Raw genomic sequence first — 24,354 nt, forward strand, 5'->3', positions numbered from 1 at the left:
TTTGATTATTTATTTTATGATTTGTTCAAAAGTTTTGAGTTTTGAAGTACTTTTTGAGAAAAATTTCAATAATTTTTCAAGCAGTTACCTTTGACAATGAAGGGCATCAAACTTTCGCCTCTATCCGTTTTTTGATCTACAATATGTCTGCAATGTGCGATGTGCAAAAGCTTCGTTTGGTTAAGGAGCTGGTGACGTATACGTTATGCCCATGATGTTTATTCAATATGTATACGCTCCGATGGCCGTTCTAATAGACCTACCTGGTTTATGGTCGAGGCCAACGACCATTCATTGACAAATTAAATATTAATTTTTCGAAATGTCAACCAAATACGGCACACTTAACATTAATGCTGTTATCGCATTCAGCCAACAAGATCCCCCCTCCTCGCCCCATACACAGCAGTGCAGTATGTCCCATTATGCTGTGGCATTATATGAAGGTGGCCCGAAGGTAGGGAAGTCTACGAGAAATCTCATGCATGACATTCAAATACACACTCGCACACACACTGACATACGAGTATAGACTTATACAAATGTGGGAGAACTCAACTGACTATGGCTTTGCGGTCTGTTGTAGGCCCCGACGATGTGTGTGTGTGTGTGTGTGTCCGTGCGCTTGAGAATATTTTCGTCTGGGTGAATTTGCCAACAGCTACAAGCCCATCTTGACCATGTAAACACTGCTGTGGCAACAACAACAGCAGGGTGAGGGGTTGCCACACACTCAAAGCATACCTTGAACATGTCTTTGTGGAACCAAAATAGCAAGTCAAGTTTAAGCACTCCGGCCACAACATTTTTCGATTTGTTAGGAAAGGCATTCGCATATAAGCACTGCCACTCACACACTCTTCGACACCAAGTGATACATAACGAATGTGGGCGGAGGAAGGCCTAACCATCTACCTTTGCTCATAGAGTCATTTAGATATGTCCACACTTGGCATGTGTGCGAGTAAGTCTTGCCAATGTTTCACCACATTGATGGTCTAGCTGCAAGGCCAGTTGGATGTCACACAAGCACACATTCAAATCATCAGCTGTATCAACAGACAACAACGGAGGCAATGGTGATGAGGATGGGCGACAACGAAAACTATGCCTGCAAATGTTTTGAGGAGAGAAAACAAAAATTATTCTCATATGGGTCAACAAAATATCATTGTCATCTTCATTATCGCCATCGTCGACATCATCATCATCATCATCATCATTAGAGGAAGCGGCAGCAACCGCAAAAGCAGCTGGAGCTTGTTTCTTGTGAACAGAACGAACAAATTATCGTTGTGAGACATCCTGAGTGTCGGTGTCGGTGTCGGATGAGAACTGCGAAAGCGACAAAACAGGTTATTGGAATAAATTAAATAAATCCACAGATGGCAGGCATGGCGGCTGTCAGCTAACCAAAGGATGCCTGCCATCTGTGAACACGCCTCCCCTCCCTCTTGCGCCACATTTTGGGCGTTTAGATCAATGGATGAAGTGCAAGATATTAACCCAAATCGAATTAACCAATTGAGGTTAATTTCTTCATTTTTATGGAAATTAGACAGGTATTCAATGTCTATGCAAATGGAGTGCTGTAGGCAATGCGAAACGCCTTAATGCGAATGCTAGTTTTAAATAAGATTTTTTGATTTCTTCTCAATGGAAATCATTTCTAGGAATTTCGATATTGGCTTTAAGAGAATATTTGTCATGTTTGCATTTCTATGTTTGAGGCCGCAGAGCTTAGCATGTTAGCGTATGAAGCTGATCGCATGGGTTTAAGTCCTGATGGGAACATTGGAAAAATTCTCGGTGGTAGTTAGTATTTAGTAGTTATCCCCTAGATGCTCAAGGCATTTGTAAAATCATATAAGAACTTCTCTCCAAAGAGATGTCACCCTGCAGTACGCCATTCGTACCATTGGTGATAAGAAAATAGCCTTTGACATAAAAGTAAAATTTACATTTTGAAAAATTGTTCGGGCTGCCGTTTGTGGTACCATTTTCAAAATTCTTTTTTTTGCTGGATAGTGCTCAAAATATTTGTTTACAATATTTGTAGCCCAAAATATTACTAAAAAATCGCGGGTTTGAGTGCTGCTCAGCGTAATTCTGGCTCAATTACGTTCCGGCAGATGCAGTCGTCTCAATTCCTACAGAGCAAGGATTGATGCCGCCGTGCAAGATGTATGTCCCGATTGTAACCAAGGACCGCACGATACACATCACCTGTTTAACTGCCCAGCCAGATCCACTCGACTCAGACCCAGATCCCCTTGGACGCACCCCATCTTAGTCAGAGATGGGGTCATTCAGAATTGACCTCCTGCGTCGCCTTATGACTAGCTTTGCCGAAAAAACAGACGCCCATTTGCTTGAAAGTGCTTCTTCCACGAATTACTTTCGTTGACAAATCCAACGTCTTCGCAGACCCACACTGCTGGTTGCTGTTTTGTGAGGGGCTCAAACTCATAGATCCATAAATCGTCATCTGTGACGATTTTACAAACAGCTTCTTTGCACCAATCGACACGAGCTTTATTACTGAGCGATTGTCAAATTGTGCAGAATACAATGAGAAAAAACCTTTTTTACTGCCAGGTGTTCATGCAATGTCTACGTCTCACTTTATGTCACATGATAATCTTGCATTATAAATTCACTCACGGCATCAATGTTCTCCTCTACGAAGACCATTTTTGGACAACTTTCGCGGAATTCATCTTTGAGAGAGCGTAAGTCACGATTGATTTCATTAAACCAGTTTTTTACAGTGCCATAGGAAGGTGCTTCAGCGCCACATACAAATATAGGTTCATCAGTGCGCTCTTGTCGTGATAATTCACGTTGTGAAATATAATCGCACGAAAATGTTTACAAGTAAAGTCCATTTCATAGCCTATTTAATTTTCCAAGTCACTGTAAACCGCACAAATGACGGTCTTATGTCAAAAAATTTTGAGTAGGATTGTGCTAGGAAATGTTAAACTTTCCAATGGAAATGTCAGATTGCACGGGCCAAACCAGAGTAAGGAAGAATTAAAGGGCAGACGAAGGACTGCCAACAATAAACTTGGTTCACCCGAAACCTTTCGAGTCGACGCTGTGCGAATTAAGGGCGTGGGCGTTGCAACCCTGTGGAACAGCGAAACGGTCAGTAGGACGGCGAAAATCCTATGGGGGAATCCAGATTGTGAGAAGATGAGGCTATTACTGAAAGGAAGTAAGCAGGAGGTCAGTATAGGTATTGATATCATAACGGGACACATAGGACTACGAGTTCACTTATGTAAAATCGGTGCGGAAAGTGATATCATGTGTAGGGCATGAGGGGAAGATGATGAGACGTTGGAGCATTTCCTTTGTCATTGCCCGGCGTTTAACAGATACCGGCACTTAGTTGGAGATACAATACCAGAGAAGAACTAACTTAGGGAAGTGGTATTGAAAACAATTGAGGATTTTGTAAGTAGCACGGAATTCCTAACATAAAATTTTCTTTTTAGAGATTACTTTATAGTTTTTAGAGTGCACAACCAGCCGATTACTGGCTTAGGTGTATGTCCATAGTGACATGGGGCGGATTAATATCTGCACCCTCTTTTCAACCTAACCTAAACTACTCCACCATTTACTTACCTTTGCAGATGTTGTAAAATTATCCCAATTTCAAGACAAGTGTTTAAAGAAGTTCTTTCCGTTAAATTTGAAATATTTTATTTATTTAAATTTTTTCTTAATTTTTGCTTAAACTTAAAAAATTTATCATAATTTTCTATGTCCTAATGTTACTGTTTTTTTTTATAACATTATGTGAGACACGATGTTGTTAACATTTGGCTGTGTGTGTGTGTGTGTGTTAAAGTTGTGGTTGAGGGATGGGGAAATGGGTTTCATTAGTATTAACGTAGCAAGACTTTTTGCTGCTTTTAAGATTTCTTCTCGGTAAGATTGTAAATTTGCTGAGCAATGATGGACAGCTCCACATCGATGGGTTTGGTGTCATCGTAGAGGGATGGGGCTTCGCCCAAAATCATGAATGTACCAACCAGGGAGGCTATGGCGAAAATCCATAAAAATAAACGATCGAGAACCATGGCAACAAAGCCCCAATCTTGGTCTTCCTGAAATTAGAAGAAAATTAAAAAAAAAACAGATTAAAAATTAAAAAAATGGAGCAAATATTAAAGAAGGAAAAATGTGCTATGTTCTGCCGGGCCGAATCTTGGGCAAACACCACCATGAATTCTCAAAAAAAAAATTTCCACAATTAATCATAGTTGAAGATATATGTGTATTTTACAGAATATATTTCTGCCGAATAAGCACAAATTGAAGCTTCTAGGGGTTGTCGAAGACTAATCGGGGGATCGGTTTATATGGGAGACTAGCCTAACCGGGCCCGCTCCCCTGCGCCTTCTTAAACTCTCTAATATCTGTTTAGGGTGGAGAAACTTTGCCCTTAGGGTAATAAGAAGTGCTTTTGAGCCCCATATTGCCATGGCCGGTAAATATGAACCGTTTGGAGGTGTTTTGGGGCTGGCCACCGGCACTTTGCACTGAAAATAGTTATCAAATTCCATCTATATTCCCAACGGAAATGAAGTTCAGTTTAGGGGGTGCTTTAGGGCGTACCCCAAAATATTTGGCTCCAAACTTCGATATCAAATTCGTTTTCTATTACCAAATACATTTCATTTGAGTCTCATATTGTCATAATGGGTCAAATAACCCATTTGACGTACCTCTAGGAAGAAAAACGTTACCTAGATTTGAACGCAAATTTTAATGTCATATTCGTAATCTACTCTCAAATACCTTTCATTTGAGTCCCATATAGCTATGGTCGGCTAATATGCCCATTTTGGGGTATTTGGACTTAATTACTTGGACCCAATGTTTTATGCCATATTTGTAATCTACTGCCTAATACTTTTTCTTATATAGCCTATGTTTCCTTCCAGACCAACCTACACAATCTGTGAATATTTCAAGGTAATCGGTTTAGCCGTTTTTGAACGGAACAAACACAAATTGAATTTTATATATAAGAAGAAGAAGATATAGCAGTTTATCGACCGATTTGAACCGTACTTGGCATTGTTGTTAGAAGTCATAAAGAAACACTTGGTGCCAAATGGTTTCAGCCAAATTGAATGACAATTGCGTCTTCTAGGGCCACAGAATGACAAATGGGGAGAGCTTTATCATGTTATAGACCAATTTGGACCGTACGGTAGTTCGAAGTCATATACACTCTTCCAAATATGATCCGATATGGCTCATTTGCCCCCCTTCCCAAAGATCTACATCAATTAGATTTATTTGTGTAAAAATTCAAGGGGATAGCTTCATTCGTTCGAGCGGATAGCGGATAGCTTCATTCGTTCGAGCGATATGGTGATTTCGACAGACGGATGGACAGACGGACGGATATAGCTGGATAGACTCTAAGTGTAGAGACGATCAAGAATAATATACTTTGCTGGGTCTCAGATCAATATTTCAAGGTGTTACAAACGGAAAGACTAGATTAGTATACCCCCCCTCCCCCCCTCCTGCGGTGGTGGGTATAAAAACCTTTAAAGTTATGTGTGGTTCAAGGTGAATACGATTATTTAGTTATTTTCTCCAATTATTACTCTTAACCTACTATCGCCAAACCTTTCCGAGTCCTTGTTGGCAGTCCATACACCTATTTATATGGTCTAGAGCACATGAGGGATCAGCGTAAAAAAAAAATCAATTTGCCACTATAGGCACGTGTTGCTGATTTGCATGCCCAACTTAAGCCAATCGAAATTTATTTATTTTTGCCGGGTGGAAATGCTTGTGAGGATTTAAATTGAATTGGCCATGGCAGATCAAAGTGAAGAGTTTGTCAGTCCTTTGGACGAAGCAGTCCAGTTGGCTGATTCGTGAATACTGCATACAGTGCCCAGCATCGATGATTGACACATGGCTTTCAATGTCATCCACACTCGCTCACACATACAACCAGGCTACATGAGATGGTATTTAGCGTTCATGTTTCCCCATCTCCCCTCACGCCTGTGAATGCGTGAGCCCCCTTGGCCCGTTGGATGGCGGCAGTGTGTTTGTGTGCCATTGTGCAAATTGGTCCTGGGCAAACAAATTGTTGACCATTCAACCGAAACAAAAGCAATTAAAAGCGAATATTTACAAGGACGAACGAGTAGCAACATCTGGAATGCTTTTCAACAAGCCCCTATGCATAAATGTGTGTTGCATAAAGCTCGAGAGGTACTATGTAACGATACGGTGCCCCCTCATATCTACTTTAAGTGATGAGCTGCCACCCTAATCCGCATTTGTGGTGGAACATGAAGTTGTAGTTTGCCCAAAATAACCACATGGTCATAGCATTGCACATAGAGGATTTTTTTGTAAAGTTCAGGACTTTACGAAATTGAAAAAGTAAATTATAAAATTAAAATTAATACAAAATTTTGAAACATTAAAATTTTTGGAAAGTTGTTGAGATTCCATTGCAGGATATTGTCCGGCTTTAGACCACTGTTAAATGCTCTCTTTCCAAAGAATGGTACGGCAAAAAACATTTAAAAGTGTGCAAAAGTGTGTTGTTGCTAGAAGCATTGAATTGAAATCGCGATACGCATAGCCAGTCAATCCGTATCGCATTTTCAATTTTGACAAAGAAATATCATCAGCAAACAATGTCAAATGGATCATGGTGCTTTACATACGAACCCAACTAGAGCGGGTTGTAAAGCACACAGCTGAATTTGAACAGGGCTCTTAAAGACGACTTGATTGACAAGCGCAATAGAAAACAAGTAAAACCTTACTTCCCTTATTCATAGACTTTTAATAAGAATTTTAGATATATTTTTTTAAATGACAAGATTTTAAAAAATTCTTTTCTTTTGAAATGTCGTACTTTGTTTTATTCTGCAACTTTTAGGCCATATGTCAGGGGACGATTTTTTAATATTTCAACCATGTTACCATGTTTTTGTAGCTATTTTTCGACATTTTCTGACTCCACATCATATTTGTGTTGTGGTGAGACATCAATGTGTGTGTGTGTGTGTGTGTCATTTCCACATATGTTGCCATTACAATCAAGAATTGGTAGAACCAATTGATTTTTAGGTTAGAAATCCCATTTTGAAAATCTCCCACTGTCATTTGTAATGACTTTCGTCGCAATCACTGCAATCATTGGGCGGAAAATCAACTGAGTACACAAAATATTGACAAGGACTTGATTCATTTCAAAATTTGGTTTGTGGTTGCGAATGTGGGAAATCGCGAATGTTGTTGGGAGACAAGTGTCTCCCATGTGTGCCATGTGTTCGATGTGTTCTAGGTGTAAGGGTGTTTTGTGAGCGAGTGTGTTTGTGTGTGTTTGTGCGATTGTGAAAATAGTTTTGGGCGTTTTTACTTACGGCATTGAATTCGTCCTGGCGCTGCATGTGGTTTTGTATGAACATGACATTGTGAATGGCTTTTTCCAATTCGAAGGGATATTTTTTGCGGGGCGCAACATCACTCAGGGAATCGTCCAAGCCAGAGAGAACCGAAGGTAAACCATTGTAGCCGCTTAAGGTGCTCAGACCACCGCCCAGCACTCCCATCATGCCACTGAATCTGTAAATGTTAACACATAAATTGAAGCAGAGAAAATGAAAGGAAGAAGCGAAAGCCAAACAAAAACAGTAGCAATTGAAGTTTTATTTAGGTGGGTGTATGTGTGTGTGTGTGTGTATTTGAGTTCTCTACATATACCCACCTATTTGTGGCCGAAGCACTATGCAAGCCATTGCCCACACGACCCTGCATGCGTCGTATGGAATCGGGACTGGAGTCGCCGGAGCTTATATTCATCTCGTCCATGAGGGCCTTGCCGAATTTCGTCTTGTTAAAGTTCATGTTGTAGTTGACCTTGTTGGCCGCCAGATCCCTTAGCAGGTCTTTGGGCACTCTCATCAACAGAAGTTTGGGCAGTCGTTTTATGAAGAATGATCGCACCCAAGGCGCCATGCGATGGGTGCTCGGCTTGCGATAGTGTATGTTGAGTATGATGATCGTTATGACCACACTCAGGCCGACCAGCAACATGGTGAAGAGCAAGTACTTGCCCAGCAGCGGCAACGCCAGTGAAGTTGACGGTATAATTTCGGATATCAGCAAGAAGAACATGGTCTGAGACAGCAAAATGCTGATACACAAGGCAATCTTCTCTCCGGAGTCGGCGGGCAGATAGAAGACCAAAACCGACAGATACGATATGCCCACAGTGGGGATGATCAGGTTCACCGTGTAGAAAAGGGTCTTGCGGCGCAGTGTTATGTTGAAGAAAATATCTGAAAAACAAAATGAAATGGAGGCATGCAGCCACCATAGTGCCACAGACTTACCTGGATATGGTTCGGCACAGCAAGGATAGTATTTCTCATGGCGCTCGGCTGGCACTCCCAAAATGTCCCACTCCACACTGGGATAGTATTCACGCAAATCAATGCCGATTTCCACCTTATTGTCCTTGTCATTCTTCTGATTGATGTGCTTCAAATCGATCTGAGACATGAGCATAGATCAAACAAAATTTCTTTAGACTTCATAGCTGTTTTCTTCGTTTTACCTGATCACCATCGTAAGTCCAGGAGCCAAATTTCATAAAACATGTTTGCTGATCAAACGGAAAGTAGCGAACATCTATCTCACAAGAGGACTTGAAGATGGCCGGAGGTGTCCAGACCACTTTGCCAGTATAGTGTAAAATGGCTTTGGTCATTGTGGTAACCACATATTCGCCATCAGCACTGTAAGTAACACAAAGTTAAGTTTTGTTTGTCTAGGTTAGTGCCACATTTACTTGTTATACAACACAATGTCGGGCAGCCAAATGTGTTCCGAAGGCACATACAGCTCCGTTACACCTCCATACTCCGAGGGATCCCATTTGAATTTGTGATCCTGCCATTCATGCTCTAGCCAAACGTTTGTGGTTAGGATTTGATCCTTTAAATTCTATACAGCAGGAGAATTGAGAAACACACAGCATAGAATGTGACATGGTTTTGTTTTATTGATTTTAAACTTAAACTAGTAAGGAAATTCAAAAGTCGGGCGATGCCGACTTTGTAATACCCTACTATAGCTATATCTAATTCTGAACCAATTTTGATGGACCTCGACGGATGTTTTCAGACGGTTTTTTAAACAATTAGTATTGAATTTCTAGCAAATATGTTCAAACTGCAATAAATACGGATAACAAATGACAACGTTATTGCAAATAACCCAAGATCTGACGAGCATATACATATGAGAGCTACACCTAAATCTGAACCCATTTTGACTAAACTTTATAGATATTTTGGTTGACGAAAGCGTTGTACAGAATATTGTGAAGATTGTCATTAAGTATGCTTGCAGTGGCTCTAGGAGTGAAAATCGGGCGATATATATATATATATATATGGGAGCTATATCTAAAAATGAACTAATTTTTATGAAATTCACCAGTAATGTAAAGAGCCAAGAGAAAATCCTTCCTTTCGAGAGAATCGGTTAACAAATGAGCACTTTATTGCAATATTAGTCCAAATCGGACGAACATATAGATGGGAGCTAGATCTAAATCTGAACCGATTTCCATGAAATTCACCAGTAATATTAAGAGTCATAAGAAAATCCTTCCTGGCAAATATCGAGAGAATCGGTTAACAAACGGGCACTTTATTGTAATCGTTGGAACATATAGATGGGAGCTATATCTAAATCTGAACCGATTTCGCCTAAACTTTACAGGTATTGTGGTAGACGTCGAGCAAGGTGTTGTACAACATTTTGGGAAGATTGGTCAATAAAGGCGCTTGCAGTGGCTCTAGAAGTGAAAATCGGGCGATATATATATGAGACCTAAATCTTAATCCGAACAGATTTTAATGAAATTCACCACCAAGAGAACATCCTTCCTGCCAAATTTCGAGAGAAACCGTTAACAAATGAATATTTTATTGCATTATTACACCAAATCGAACGAACATATGCCTGAGAGCTGAATCTGAACCGAGTTTTTCCAATTTCAATAGGTTTCGTCTCTAGCCCGGAAAACATATGCAAATTGCAAATTTTGTCCATGAACATTCCACTAAAGAACAGCGGCAAACTTCTCACATATTAATGAGTGCAGTCGGATTCAAGTTTAAGCCTCCTTTTTATAGGCGAGTCCGAACGGCGTTCCGCAGTGTGACATCTCTTTGGAGAGAAGTTTTACATGGCATAGTACCTTACAAATGTTGGAGGGGAAAACCACCGCTAAAAATTTTTTGAGATGGTCTCGCCAGGTTTTGAACCCAGGCGTTCGGTGTCCTCCAGGCCGAAAAACATGCTTGTACCAAATTTGAAGACGATCGGATGAAAATTGCGACCTGTAGTTTGTACACAAATTAACATGGACAGACTGACAGATAGACCGACAGACGGAGAGACGGACAAACAGACGGATTTCGCGCATTTTCCATGGAGTGGGCAATAGTTTGCCACTGCGCCATTATATCATCGGAACAAGGAGTGCTTTCGTCAAGCAGTTGGATCAGTCGAGTGGAGTATGCCATTGCCATCTGTTTTGTTTGCGGCTTTTCGTCCAGCTTCCGTGCAGTGTCTAATCGTACTTTCCTCGCCATGTTGAAACGGGTGCGAACCTTTGCTGCAATAAGGTAATGATCCGAATCTACATTCGCTCCATGGATCGATCGTACATCTAACCCGCTGGATGAATGCCTTCCATCCATTACAGCGCAATCAATTTGGTTCCTCGGCTTTTGATCGGGTGACAGCCATGTGGATTTGTGCCATCCACTGGCTGCCATCAGCCATCTGCTGCTACTAACTACCATGTTTTTTGCCGCGGCGAAATCTATCAGCCTCAACCCGTTACTGGACTCGTGGAGGCTAAACTTTCGGCTGTTTTTACTATTCCTTTGTTTCTCATAGTTTTCCGGGAGCGGGTTACTAGCTCAGCGGCCCAACCGCATGGGTTTTGTGGGATTGCATATGTATCCCTCGTTGTGGCGTGCCGCTCGGTCCAAGATCCGACGCTCGAATCCAAATGCTCCTTAAGGCGCCAATAACTCGTCTTGGCATCACGAGTATCAATCGCACTCAGTATTTAATTAAAAGCTAATGACACCTGACTCCTCACTGAGACTTTCCTCTCGAAAATCGCACACTGCCCGCGGCCGAATTTGCTGCTACTCCGCATACAAACAGAGCTTTCCAACCTGTGGACTCGCCCGAAAGTTTTCAGCTAAGCTTCCCGTGGTAACGATGGACACCACACATGTCTCTGGGAATTATGTAGAATTGATGGAATTATCATTGTTTGTGAAATGGTGAAACATTAATGGGCCCAGATATAATTTTACACCAGGATAATGCTGCAACCTACAACTCGCGTGCCACATAATAGCAACATTCTTTCAAAAATTTTGAAGTTTTAAATTGGTCCGCATGCAGTCCAGATATAAAGCCCATCTAAGTACTATGGGGAATCTTAGAACGAACTGTTTTAACCAACGGGAAGCAGAACAAATGTACTTCCGCACTAAAACATGTCGTAAAAGCCGCATTGGCCAAAACCTCGAAAAAGAAAAGAAAGTTAAGAATTCTGTGCTACATAAAAAATTCCTTAATTGTTTTCCATACCACTCCCTTAAGTTGGTTCATGTCTGGTATTGTTCCCCACCTAAGTAAGGGATTTTTAAGTAAAAAACCAATCAACTTAAGTTTTATTTTATTTAAATAGCTAAAACGCTTATAAATAATACTAAATCGATTGCCTGCTTTTGCTCTTTTTTCAGAGTATTTTTGGTTGAACCTATTTTTATTTCGCGCACTGTATGTATGCCTCCATTGAAGTGATACTATAACACTGCTTCAATTTAAAGCACCACATCAGCCAAAGAATACGTAAATGGGGCCTTATCTATTTGTGAAGCCAGTGAAAAAGTTATGAAATGGTATGTCGTGCAACATTTTGAAGGCGTTACACTTTTGGGACCTATTAAACATGGCCATTTGGGGTTGAGTGCACATGAATGAGTAACTGAACCAAGGAAATTGGGTTAAGGCCCACAAAGAAATGCTTAAGAGATGGCAGTCGGCTCAAGGTGGATTAGGTGGGATGAAGTTTGAGATATGTGGGGTCGTTTTCACAACAAGAAAATAAACCCCCACCACCATGTAGGCCATCAATTATGTTTAGAAAAGTCGGGCCTCTTTAATTTGTTTGCTTTAAAATTTGGTTTTAAAGTGAATACTTTTGGATTCACTCATTTTTATGAGGCAAAGGGTTTTGTTTTTGAGGAGCGAAGCCCAACAATTGAATGTCGTAGCGTAAAATAATTTTAATATTTAAATGAAGTGTCGTGTAATGCAAACTTCGTGAGGTTGAGGTAAGGCTAGGAATTCGATATCATTATCGAAATAAAGTGCTTTAGACGTTTGAATCGTTTTTATTGTGTGAGTCATTAGGTGTGGAGGCGTTCGATTGTTGTGGCGCAGGGTGGGGTGTTGGGGGTGAAGAAACTTTTCCATAGGCTTCTCAATTTCCTCACAATTGGGGAAAACTTTTATTTAATTGTTTTGTGAAATTGAACTCTTCCAAAGTCGCACATTGCCAGCCTGCAGCCAACAGCCCCCGGTGTGCGCCCGGCCCCCTTAACAGCGTTTACGAGGCAAATGAAATTGATTACAATTCCAACATGATTTCGAGTGCTTTTGGAACCTCCTTTGCAACCAGTTCCCATTTGTCATGTCTAACGAAATAATTGTAGGCAACGTCATGATCGAGGGGCACTGAGTGAGTGAAATGGGAGAATGTGGAAAATCATCAACACCACCACCCCCCATCAAGTCAGCGACATGCTGTTGTCGTTTGCGCTGTATTCCTACGTGTCGTGTTTTCCCATTCACAATTCGCAGTTTTCAGCGTTCAGCGTTCAGTTTTCAGTTTAATATCAATATAATCAGCATCAGCATGGATGGCAGCCTTGCTTGTCGGTTGTTACAGTTTTCATGAATGACGAATGGACGGACGGACCGGGTAGAGGAGTGCCAACAACAGCATAAAGCCATTACTGCCATTGTGAAGAAGTGAAAATGTGTCCTGTTTTGTAGAGCGCATGTAAAGGCTGGGCAATGGTGTGGGGGTGGGGGGCGTATGGATGAATGACTGCCATTCACCCAGCCAGCCAGCCAGTCAGTCAGCCAGCCAGCTAGCCTGCCTGGTGGGGTTGTTTGGAGGGGTTGGGAGGGGGGGGTACATAAAACAAAATCCACAACTCTTGTGACTCACTTAAAACAAATTGAATTCTCAATATTTCCAGTTTACAATTTGTCGTTGTTTGGTAAATTGATTATTTTCGTTTTGTTGGACTATATGGCCTGCCTCGAATGCCTAGCTAGGGTGGTAGGGAGGTAGGCAAAAGTCTATTGCTGTAGCTGTTGCCACCTAACCACCGAACAGGGGCTCCCCCACCTCATAGGATGTGGGGACAAATAAACAAATAAAAAATCGAGCAATAAAATGCCATCGATTGAAGAACACAGCAAACTCTAGTCCCTGTCGGCTTGCCTGCCTGCTCCTCGGGATGCTGGAGAAACAGATGTGTTTTTGAAAACGGCCTCGTTCATGAGCCAAATGACAGGCGTCTCCAAAGTTTCCGTCACATATTTGGACATGAGCTGTGCTGCTGCTGTTGATGTTGCTGCCGCTGCTTGTCGACAACATTTATTATTGTTGTTATTATTATGAGGACTGCTTGACTGTGACGAAGAAGATCAATACCAAAGGAGGGGTGTGGAGGAGGGTGTGGGCTGTAGGTTGGGCAATCATCATAAAGTTAATCCCTTGCAAGTGAATTGAAAGACCAACATCCAGCAGCAAGGATATATACAAGAAAAAAAATGAATTGAAAACGATATAAAAAAAAACGCAATAAAGTGAAAAGAACTACAATTTGCCAACGAGAGTTATAGGAAGGGAGTACGTCTGCAGCAGACAGACCTTTGTATTGCAACATATTCAGTTTTTAAGCGATTAATGAATACTCAAAGAAGGATACTTTATATCTTTAGGGGGTATAGGGTGGGATATAGAAAAATTACTCGTATGGGTATGCAAGCGACTTGTGCGTATGTACTCTTAAAAGAGATGTAATAGGTCAAATGTGCTGCAATGTCATCAGTCATCCAGTAATGCAACGATAAACCTTTTATCTTAGGTACCACTTTACATTTTTTGTGCAAGATGAAAGATCTAAAGAGTAAAGTGGTACAGTACCTAGTTTTATATCAAATAAAGTCTCAGTGAGTTAAGTTAAATTCATTCTGCCTAGCTCATGAGGAATTGCACCAAAGTTCACAGCGTGCATAGCTGATTGATCAACGAGAAAGCCCCCCATAGCCACAATGTCCATATATTGGGTTGCCCCTAAAAGTAATTGCGGATTTTTCATATAGTCGGCGTTGACAAATTTTTTCACAGCTTGTGACTCTGTAATTGCATTCTTTCTTCTATCAGTTATCAGTTGTTACTTTTATCTTGCTTTAGAAAAAAAGTGTAAAAAAAGTATATTGGATTAAAGTTCATTCTAAGTTTTATTAAAAATGCATTTACTTTCTTTTAAAAAACCCGCAATTACTTTTTGGGCAACCCAATAATTTCAATTCAATACATTAGATGGTATGGTCCTCACTGCGGCCTTGATGCACACAAAATCCATCCTTAGATCCAGTTGAGTATTGAACAGAAGGTTGAGTTTTTATGTGATGTCCACCGGGCCACAACACCATATAGCATTATAGGTCTAAAAATTGCAGTATATAGTCAATACAAGACACGTGGTTTAAGCCCCCAAGAAATGCCAATAGCTCTTTTTAGCCTCTTCAAGATGTAAACATTTAAGTAAACTTTTCTATTCTACATATATATCGGTGGCTTGATTTAAAAAAGGACTTAACTCGATTTGTTTATCTATACAGGAAGAGGAAACAAATTTTACAGATTATATGATGATTTCTCCTTTTCATCTATAGATATAAAAAATCGAGTTATGCCCTTTTTATATAAAATCACCGATATGCTGATATTTACAATTTTTCCAAGGAGAGTTTCTCGCAACTGAAACCAGGAATACCAAATTAAAGGCAATTTGTCTGGAAAAGTATCCGGAAACCTTCAAAAGTAAAGTTTACACAAGATACTTAAAATAGTGCAATATTGCCAGGTATAGGCATATTTAAAATACTGTATGGAAGAACTCGCTAAGTGTATTGCTTTGTCTTTTATCCAAAGTAGATATTAATCTGTCATGTCAGGAAGGAAGACGATCCGGAAGAAGAAGGCAAACCTCATGGTTGAGAAATATACAGGAAGAGGCTGGCTATAGTGATAAAGAAAGTTTCCTTTGTGCAGCTAAGAATGGGTTACTCACCACCACAGAACAAGTAAAAAGGCGTTAAGTTCGGCCGGGCCGAACTTTGCATACTCACCACCTCGGGTATTTGTGTAAACCACCTTCGGTCAAAATCCCGTGAAAAATGCATACCTTATGCCCCATAGCACCTTTATCGAAATATAATCCGATTTTGGACCAAATACTAATAAGTAAAAGCCATTGTTAAATTTGTATAACAAAATATTGGTCTTTTAAGTAGATTTATCTAAAAATAAACCGATCTGAACCATATACGACACGGATGTCGAAAAGCCTAACAAAAGTCACTGTGTCAAATTTCAGTGAAATCGGATTGGAGAAGAATGTCGAAGGGCTTAACACAACTAACTGTCCCAAATTTTGGCGACATCGGACAATAAATGCGCCTTTTATGGGCCCAAAACCTTAAATCGAGTGATCGGTCTATATGGCAGCCATATCAAAATCTGGACCGATTTGGGTCAAGTTTTAGAAAAATGTCGAAGAGCCTAATATAACTCACTGTCCCAAATTTCAGCGAAATCGGACAAGAAATGCGCCTTTTATGGCCCAAAACCTTAAATCAAGAGATTGGCCTATATGGTAGCTATATTCAAATCTGAACCGATCTGGGCCAAATTGAAGAAAGATGTCGAAGGGCCTAACATAACTTACTGTCCCAAATTTCAGCGAAATCGGACAATAAATGCGCCTTTTATGGCCCAAAACCTTAAATCGGCGGATCGGCCTATATGGCAGCAATATTCAAATCTGGATTGATCTGTGCCATATTGCAGAAGTATGTCGAGGAGCTTAACTTAACTTTTTTGGGCCCAAGACTCACCGTCCCAAATTTCGGTGACATCGGACAATAAATGCGCCTTTTATGGGCGCACAACCTTAAATCGAGAGATCGGTCTATATGGCAGCCATATCCAAATCTGAACCGATCTGTGCCATATTGCATAAGTATGTCGAGGGGCTTAACTTTACTCACTGTCCCAAATTTCGGGGACATCGGACAATAAATGCGCCTTTTATGGGCGCAAAACCTTAAATCGAGAGATCGGTCTATATGGCAGCCATATCCAAATCTGAACCGATCTGTGCCATATTGCATAAGTATGTCGAGGGGCTTAACTTTACTCACTATCCCAAATTTCGGGGACATCGGACTATAAATGCGCCTTTTATGGGCGCAAAACCTTAAATCGAGAGATCGGTCTATAAGGCAGCCATATCCAAATCTGGACCGATTTGGGTCAAGTTGCAGAAAAATGTCGAAGAGCCTAACACAACTCACTGTCCCAAATTTCGGCGACATCGGACAATAAATGCGCCTTTTTTGGGCCCAAGACCTTAAATCGAGAGATCGGTCTATATAGGAGCTATATCAAAATCTGAACCGATCTGGGCCAAATTGAAGAAGGATGTCGAAGGGCCTAACACAACTCACCGTCCCAAATTTCGGCGACATTGGACAATAAATGCGATCTAAGACCCTAAATCTGCGTCACCGAAGGACTAAATTATATTCATATTATTATTCCATTTGCAACGTATCGCAAAATGCATTGTCATGCTTATTCGCATACAATAGTATTGGTTGTCATAAATACCTAAGACGATCTAGCCGATCTAGCCTAGGCCTCTTAATATATAATTTTATATTACAGCACCATAACCGATCTCCCGATTCAGGGTCTTAGACCCATAAAACACACATATCGGTCCATATTTAGTTATAGCTGTCGTATAGACTGATCTCCCGATTTAGGGTCTTGAGCTCGTATATGTGTCTTATTATGAGATTTCGCTATAATATGGAACAGTGAGTTGTGTTAGACCCCTCAAAGTCAGTACCGGGTGTTAGATCCCTCGAAGTCCGTTTGGTTCAGATTAGAACATATTCCGATATATCTGTTAGGTGTTCATATATGATAAAAGTTTCAACGGATTTTGACGAAAAGTATCCAAAGTTCTGCCTGGCAGAACTTTATTCGTTTTTCTTTCGAATTGCTGTTTGTTGTTGCAACCTGTAGGCAATATGTTCTCCATACCTATGCATAAGAGTTTACTTTCTGTGGTATTTGTATTTTGCCAATGCTTTCAAACTTACCAAGTCGATAAGCTGCGATAGACGAAGGCCTAGCTTAACCAACACAGTGTCGGTGTTATTGCTCACAGGCCGTATCAGACGATTATAGTTGCTGAGCAGATCATCATATAGACGCTTGGCATCCGGGTTCGCTTGGACACTTTGGCACAGCAGTATGAGCACTACCAGAAGGCAGAGCCATTTAAAGTGCGACCATAGCGTGCAATTGCAACGAATCGCCGCCATGTCGCTCTTGGCCCCCCGGGGCAACTTGCAGTGCAGTCAATGAAGATTGGGGTTTATTTAGGATACACGATGCGAGTTACAGACAAGCAATTAGACAAAGATCATTACAGGTGGCAGGGACATTACAAAGATTTACGTCACCCACCACATTGTCAGTGGGATTGATGGCAGAATGGTGATGCTGGTGGCTGGTGGCTGGGGCTCTGTGACGTGATTGAGAAAGTCACGTGCAGGCGTGGCAGACGTAGATGTAGTTCTTCGAATTGACGATTCGACGACAGTTTGCAACTATTTTGACCTTGCCTTTTAGCCGGGTTTTATTTACAAACAAACGTAGTTTACGCGATGCTTCTTCTTGCTCTTTGTGCTCCCATCTTAAAAGCGATGCCAATGACGTCTATACAGTTTTAGTACAAGAGTGTGCTTTTTAGTACTACCACAACAACAACCGCAACAGCAACAGCAACAAAACCGAAACACAACGTTGTTGCTTTCACAGTGTCGTCGATGGTGATGATGGTGGTGGTTCAAATACACACAAGCAAAGTCTCCACTTCAGCAGCAAAATGTCAAATGTTGCAGCTGTCAAATACGATTTGACATTTGCAAACCCCAGTGTGAGAGTGTTTAGGGTATGGCCCCAAAGGTGTATGCGTACACTGATGTTTTTATTTTCATAACAACATACAAAACACAAAACACAAAGTGTTTGCTAATTTGTTTCTTTGTTTGGCTTTTTCTTTGCCTTCACATCTATTACACTACACACTTTAGAGATTTTTGATTTGGGATGTATAGAGGTTTTGTTTTTTTCTTTGTTTTTGGGTTGCGATTATTTTTCGTTTTCGCTGGCCACAATATCCGTGACGTTCTTTTCCGGGCTCTCCGCTGTCCTGTGCACAAAATCACAAGAGCAATACTGACTTGATGCTGAGCCTTGCTGCTGTCTATTCTATAAAAATTTCACTATCCACAGAAATGTGTGTAGAATTTCTTGGAAACGAGTTCAAATCTCTTGGCAAGTCCACACAATGTAGTTTTGTAGCGTCCAGCATCCGGCACTTGGCCAGAGCAGGCGCCTTAATGCCATGCTCTGCTCAGTCTCCACAGACAATTGTTGTTCTCTCCTCTCGCCTTCGTAAACTACTCAGAGAGCTGCAAGCACTGCGCTCAGAGAAGTGATGAGGAGGAGTAGCAGTGTGGGGGGCAAAAGAGAGTTTAAAATCAAAATTCCGTTTATTTTGAAATAAACAAAAAAAAAAAAGGAATGCTTAAATTTTAATTTTGCTACAATTCAAAAGTTGTTGATTCGTTATCATAATTCAAGTCTCTTCCAGATATTATTGACTGCTGCCAGCATCCTTGGTGAGTGCAGCCACCAACGCTTGTACATCCATTGTGCTGAGTGGCAGCCAAAAAATTTGCTACTCTCGGGCCACAGCCCAAAATTTTTCAGTTGATTGTTAAATACATGTGTACATCTCGTCCCTCTGTCTCTTCGCCCCAACAACACCAACCCCACCACCATTGCCGCTACCACTACCACTACCAACATCGTCTCTTTAACATCTGAAAAATATATGTCTACAACAACATTTTACAAAGTTCTTTTTGCGTAACAACAACAACAATGGCAACAGCAATGTGTACCAGAGCTAAGCCGTATAGAGCGAGCTAGGCAGAGTAGAGCAGAGCAGAGCAGAACCGAAACGAGGATAACACAAAAACAAAACTCTGTCATCACAAGTTTGTGTCTCAGGTGACACTTTTCAACTTCATTTGATATTCCACACGAAACATAAACGAACAATAGCAGCAACAAAGGCAACAACACCATGGCTCTCACACTTGCACACACACAGCCGCACTATGTCAACAGTATAGTTGACAAAAGGACACACATTGTGTGTGGAGCTCGTCGTATGCAGCATGTGGTTACTCACACATACAAACAAATATCCATATGTATATTCATTCCATCATCTATCTGGTCATGTGTGATGGGAACATGTCAAATTCATAGTTGCAGATACGATTTTTTTTTTTTTAATATCGCCTCAAATGCGGCCAATTCTCATTAACAGACAATAGCAGTGAATGGCTGTGGAACATTTCACGTTTCACAATTGTCCGTCCGTCCGGCCGTCCGTCCGTCCATCCATAACAGCAACAACATCCAACCTGTTGGCCAAGCTGAGGATGGGTGGATGGGTGGGGCGATGGCAAGGGGGATGCAAACATTAGTCAGGTTATTGTTGATGTGCGCCCATTGTTCAGTTCGGTGTTCAGTGTTCACTGACGACGATTGTTATGGTTCTGCTTGTGGCCGATGTTGGGGTGGCTGTGGTAGTCGCAGTGGCAGTGGCAGTGGCAGACTGCCGCATCTGGCTTGTCTGTCATTTCCAGCTGTCAACATGTTGGCGCCGTTGTAGCACGGTTTCCTCTTTTCTGCCGACCGATCTCCACCTGCTCTCACATTGTCCTCATCGTCGCCGTCGTCATCGCGTGTTTGTTGTATTTGCACATCAGCCATCACTGAGTGGCACACAAACACACGGACACTCTCGTTTTTACATGATTGCGTACAGATTTATGTGGTTCGGTTCCAAGTGTATCCTCATTATTAGGACCAAGTCAGCAGTGATTGCTGTATTGGTGTATCGTTTGATGCCAATGCTACTTGTCACTGTTCGCGTTGTTGTTGTTGCTGTTGCCACTGCTGATGTTTACCATTTTATTCGCTTTAATTTGATGCGATGCGATGCGATTCGATTCGATTTGATTTTTCATAAGTATGTCCATACAACTGAGTCTGAAACCGAGTGAGTGGAATATGCTAATGCTGGCCAAGTAGCGTAACGACAACTGCAAATTTACTTTTGACACTTTGGGAATTGTTTCACCGTTGCCCATTCCAGTGGGGAATATGACTTTTGACTCTGCCATGCTAATGCCTATTTAAATGGACACTTATATAGGAGCTGTCTCCAGGCTATGGATAAACAAATGGTGGTTGCCCATGATTATAAATTACAACAACGTGCAACATGGAAATCATTGCCAGCCATTGGAAACCTGAGGAAGACATTTTGTGAGACCAGAAATGGCATAATTTTTGGATTTTAAATTGTTTTGAATAAAATATATACAAACGATGAAGTTTTATTTTGTTTCTGGCTTTTGAGTAGCCACCTTCTTCCAGGAAGTTTAAAAACAAGCATCTGTAACAAGCAAACGCATTTAAAATTGTATATGATGTGGTTTATATGTCCAGCATTGGCTAAAAAAAAACTGAGCGGATTTTTCGACATTTTTACTGGTACACAGAAACAAATCGGTTTCAATCACGAAATTAATTGATCCTATTAAATTTTTAATTGAAACTGCTTCAATCACTGAAATGATAGTAGCAATCAATGTTTTTGAAAAAGATGATTAAAAAATGTTCACTTAAAAAATTGCATATTCAATTAAAATAATGATTGCAATTTTGAAATTCAGAAAAAATTAAAATGCAAAGCAAGTTAAGGTGTGATCCACATTCAAAATCCGTCTTTAACATTTAACCATCCTTTATTTGTTTCTGGTAGTAGGGTACGACAACCACATACGTTTAACATTTGAAAATATTGGAACTCTCGAACCACAGATCAAACAGCCCCAACAGCGTTTTCGTCGCTCCTCTGGAAGCTAGTAATGAACGGAATCCTGTTGGATTTCAACTTGAATGGCGTGAGAATGATTTCATATGCAGACGACGCACAGTGTTTCCAAAACGAAAAATCTTGAAAATAATTCTGGAATTTTTGATAGGATAGAGACATCCTAGACATTTGAGCATGTTTCTGTAGAGTTTTACTAGTCGATGTGACTGTCTGGCAAGCAATTCAAAATTTTACGTGCTTGAGGTGACCAACTTTCAAGCTCCATGGATCAGCCTCTGGACCTACTAGGATCCCCAAATTTTGCATACTTATTGGACGTATACACCTGAACATTGACTATGTTAAGTTTCGTGTCCATATCTCTATTCGTTCAAAAGTTACAGAATGATTTACAATATTTTGTGTTACTTATGAGAGGAAATTTTTTGTCGACGCTCAGCGAGATCATAGAAAGGTAACAAGGATGACAATCGAATTGGGGTCCGAGAAATGGGTTGAGGACGTAGCCGAGAAAAACAGAGTTGGTCCCCTTCACTCGGATATAAGATACCGGACTCCCGTCGTTGTCCTGAAGTTTAAACTGTCCTGGAAAAGAAATACGGTGGATAGAAGCCGAAAAGCACTGTTTGATGTCTACTCCCGCATTGGGATGGCCGGTAGCCTGAAGAAGATGTGCTGACACATCGGGCCATGGTATGGTAAAAGGCTGTGAAGAAGTAGCCTGAGCCAGAATCACGGAAGCCTTGAGGTCCACACGACTGGCAGGTTACGAAGCAATGGGTATGCAACCTATCGAGGCCTATAGTAGGTACTGTGCCGCCAAGGGTGCGCTTTGGCAAAGGGAATTTGGCATGCTGAAGGAGATAGGATACGATCACCGTTCCATTCTGGTTACTATGGACGCAGTAGGCACACTGCGAACGGTATCACTAAGTGGCACCGAAACCGATTCGAGAAAGCATTTTTTGGATTCGGAAGGGAGGAAGTGGGAGGCGTATTTTGTGTTAGAAGAGAACGAGAACTCGGTTTTCATAGATGAAATCATGAACTGGATTGGGGGTATACTTCGAGACACTCAACATTGGTATGTCGAGAAACCAACCTAATCTGTAAATCTAAACCCAACCTAATCTGTAGGCAGCGCGGGGGAAGTGGTGAGGTGGAAATCAATAGCCTAACTTCAATATGAGGAGAACAAAGGAACTGCTGGCCTTTGATAAAAGGTTACTGAGTTTTATTACCAGAGCTATAACCGGGCACTTTGCCATAGGTCATATGGTCGCGGACATGGGAATTCCGCATAATGATTGCTTCGGAAGCTGTTGTGATGGAGTAATGATCGAGAGCATGTTTAGCTCATGTCCGGGTCTACACAGTCAAAGGCTTCCCATCTTAGAAATGCCGTATTTCTCCGTTCTCGGCGATTTTTGCAGATATGTCTTTAACGATGTCTGTCCATCTGTCCGTCTCGTCCGTCTGTTGTAATCACGCAAATTGCAAATTTTGCCCATGAACATTCCACTAAGGAATAGGGCAAACTTCTCACATATCAATGAGTGCAGTCCAATTCAAGTTTTTAGCTCAATGATAAGGGGCCTCCTTTCTATAGGCGAATCCGAACGGCGTGCCATCTCTTTGGGAAGAATACATTGCCTTCTAAGATGACAAGAATTATGTTTAACTAGTTTCATTCGTCCACTTTATGCCAATCAAAACCGCTTTAAGATACCTCGTTCGCAACTCGAGCTAGAATTTTTCCAAGACGCAGCACAATTTTTGGGTTTTTTTTACCCGTTCGTCGTTAACTTCGGTTTAGTGAATTCTGCAAAATTTGATTTAGTTCTACATCTGAAAATTGGATTTTCTTCAACTACTTTTCTCTGGTACTCCTGTAATTTTAATCCTCTTGCCAGTTTTTTTTAAATCAGGTTTTGATTTTCATTTGGCATCATAATGGGAAAAAATCAAAATCAATATTTATTTTCTCAACTGGCATTGCAGTGGTCACTACTGGGGAGGGGGGTGGCAATTTTTGGCGCTTGTATAAGAAAATATTTAGAAAATTGAAAAATTCATGTGCTCCACTTATCGCCAATGCTCAGGATTAATTTTCCATTGAAAATGTTTACAAGCAACATGACTGTGAAATACCGTTCGTTCGTGTCCCAAAGCCATCATCAATGCCATGGATTAATTTTTCAATTCGTAATGTTTACATTTCTAATTTAACAGAAAAAAAGTGCAAAAATAATAAATCAAGACTGGTCTTTAATCTTTCGCCACAGCCATAGCCCTGGCCATAGTGAAGGCAGCCAAGTGGAGCGGTGGCGCTGCACCGTAACAGGAAATTCAATTTGAGGAATTGTGAAACTGAGCTCGCTGGCTGAGTGGCCGGCCCTTCAGTGAGACGATGTTCGTTGCACGAATCTGAACTTGAGTTACCTGAATAAACACATCGTGTGCGCCAGGTATGATTTGCAAGATTTCATTTTGATTATAATGTGATTTCCGTTTCCTCTTTGTGTTGCTTTTTTTTGTTATATTTTTGAGTTGAGAACATGTAACAGAGAGAGAGAGGGGGGGGGGGGTGACTAAGGGGGGAAGTGGTAACCATTCAGCGTTTATTTGAGTTCATTTCGACGGCATGTTTGTATTTAATTTAATTTGGAAATATCGATGAACAGAAGAAGGAGCAGAAGTTGAGAGAGCTTCCTGTGAACTGAAAGTGATTGTGTATCATTGTTAAGAGCGGAAACTGCTAAATGCAGTTACACAAAGCTGAAATCTCCATTGTAACATTTTGTGTTCCATTTCCGCAGAACTTGCTTGTCGTTCTGCTCTTGCTGCGATCATAAAAGTATGTCAATATTTGAGC

The 24,354-nt window shown here is 41.0% G+C and overlaps 1 protein-coding gene across 1 annotated transcript; it reads right to left on the minus strand.

The window, feature by feature from the left end:
* Positions 1-3,678: 3,678 nt before the first annotated feature.
* Positions 3,679-18,742, minus strand: LOC106088891 (acetylcholine receptor subunit alpha-like 2). Its single transcript, XM_013254599.2, has 7 exons — positions 17,590-18,742; positions 8,861-9,015; positions 8,627-8,807; positions 8,403-8,562; positions 7,775-8,348; positions 7,431-7,632; positions 3,679-4,121 (listed from the first exon to the last, which is right to left on the minus strand). The coding sequence occupies exons 1-7, from the start codon at positions 17,812-17,814 to the stop codon at positions 3,927-3,929; spliced, it is 1,692 nt and encodes a 563-aa protein (XP_013110053.1). The 5' UTR covers positions 17,815-18,742; the 3' UTR covers positions 3,679-3,926.
* Positions 18,743-24,354: the final 5,612 nt, after the last annotated feature.

Source organism: Stomoxys calcitrans, chromosome 2 (genome assembly GCF_963082655.1).
Source record: "Stomoxys calcitrans chromosome 2, idStoCalc2.1, whole genome shotgun sequence".
NCBI classification, from domain to species: domain Eukaryota; kingdom Metazoa; phylum Arthropoda; class Insecta; order Diptera; family Muscidae; genus Stomoxys; species Stomoxys calcitrans.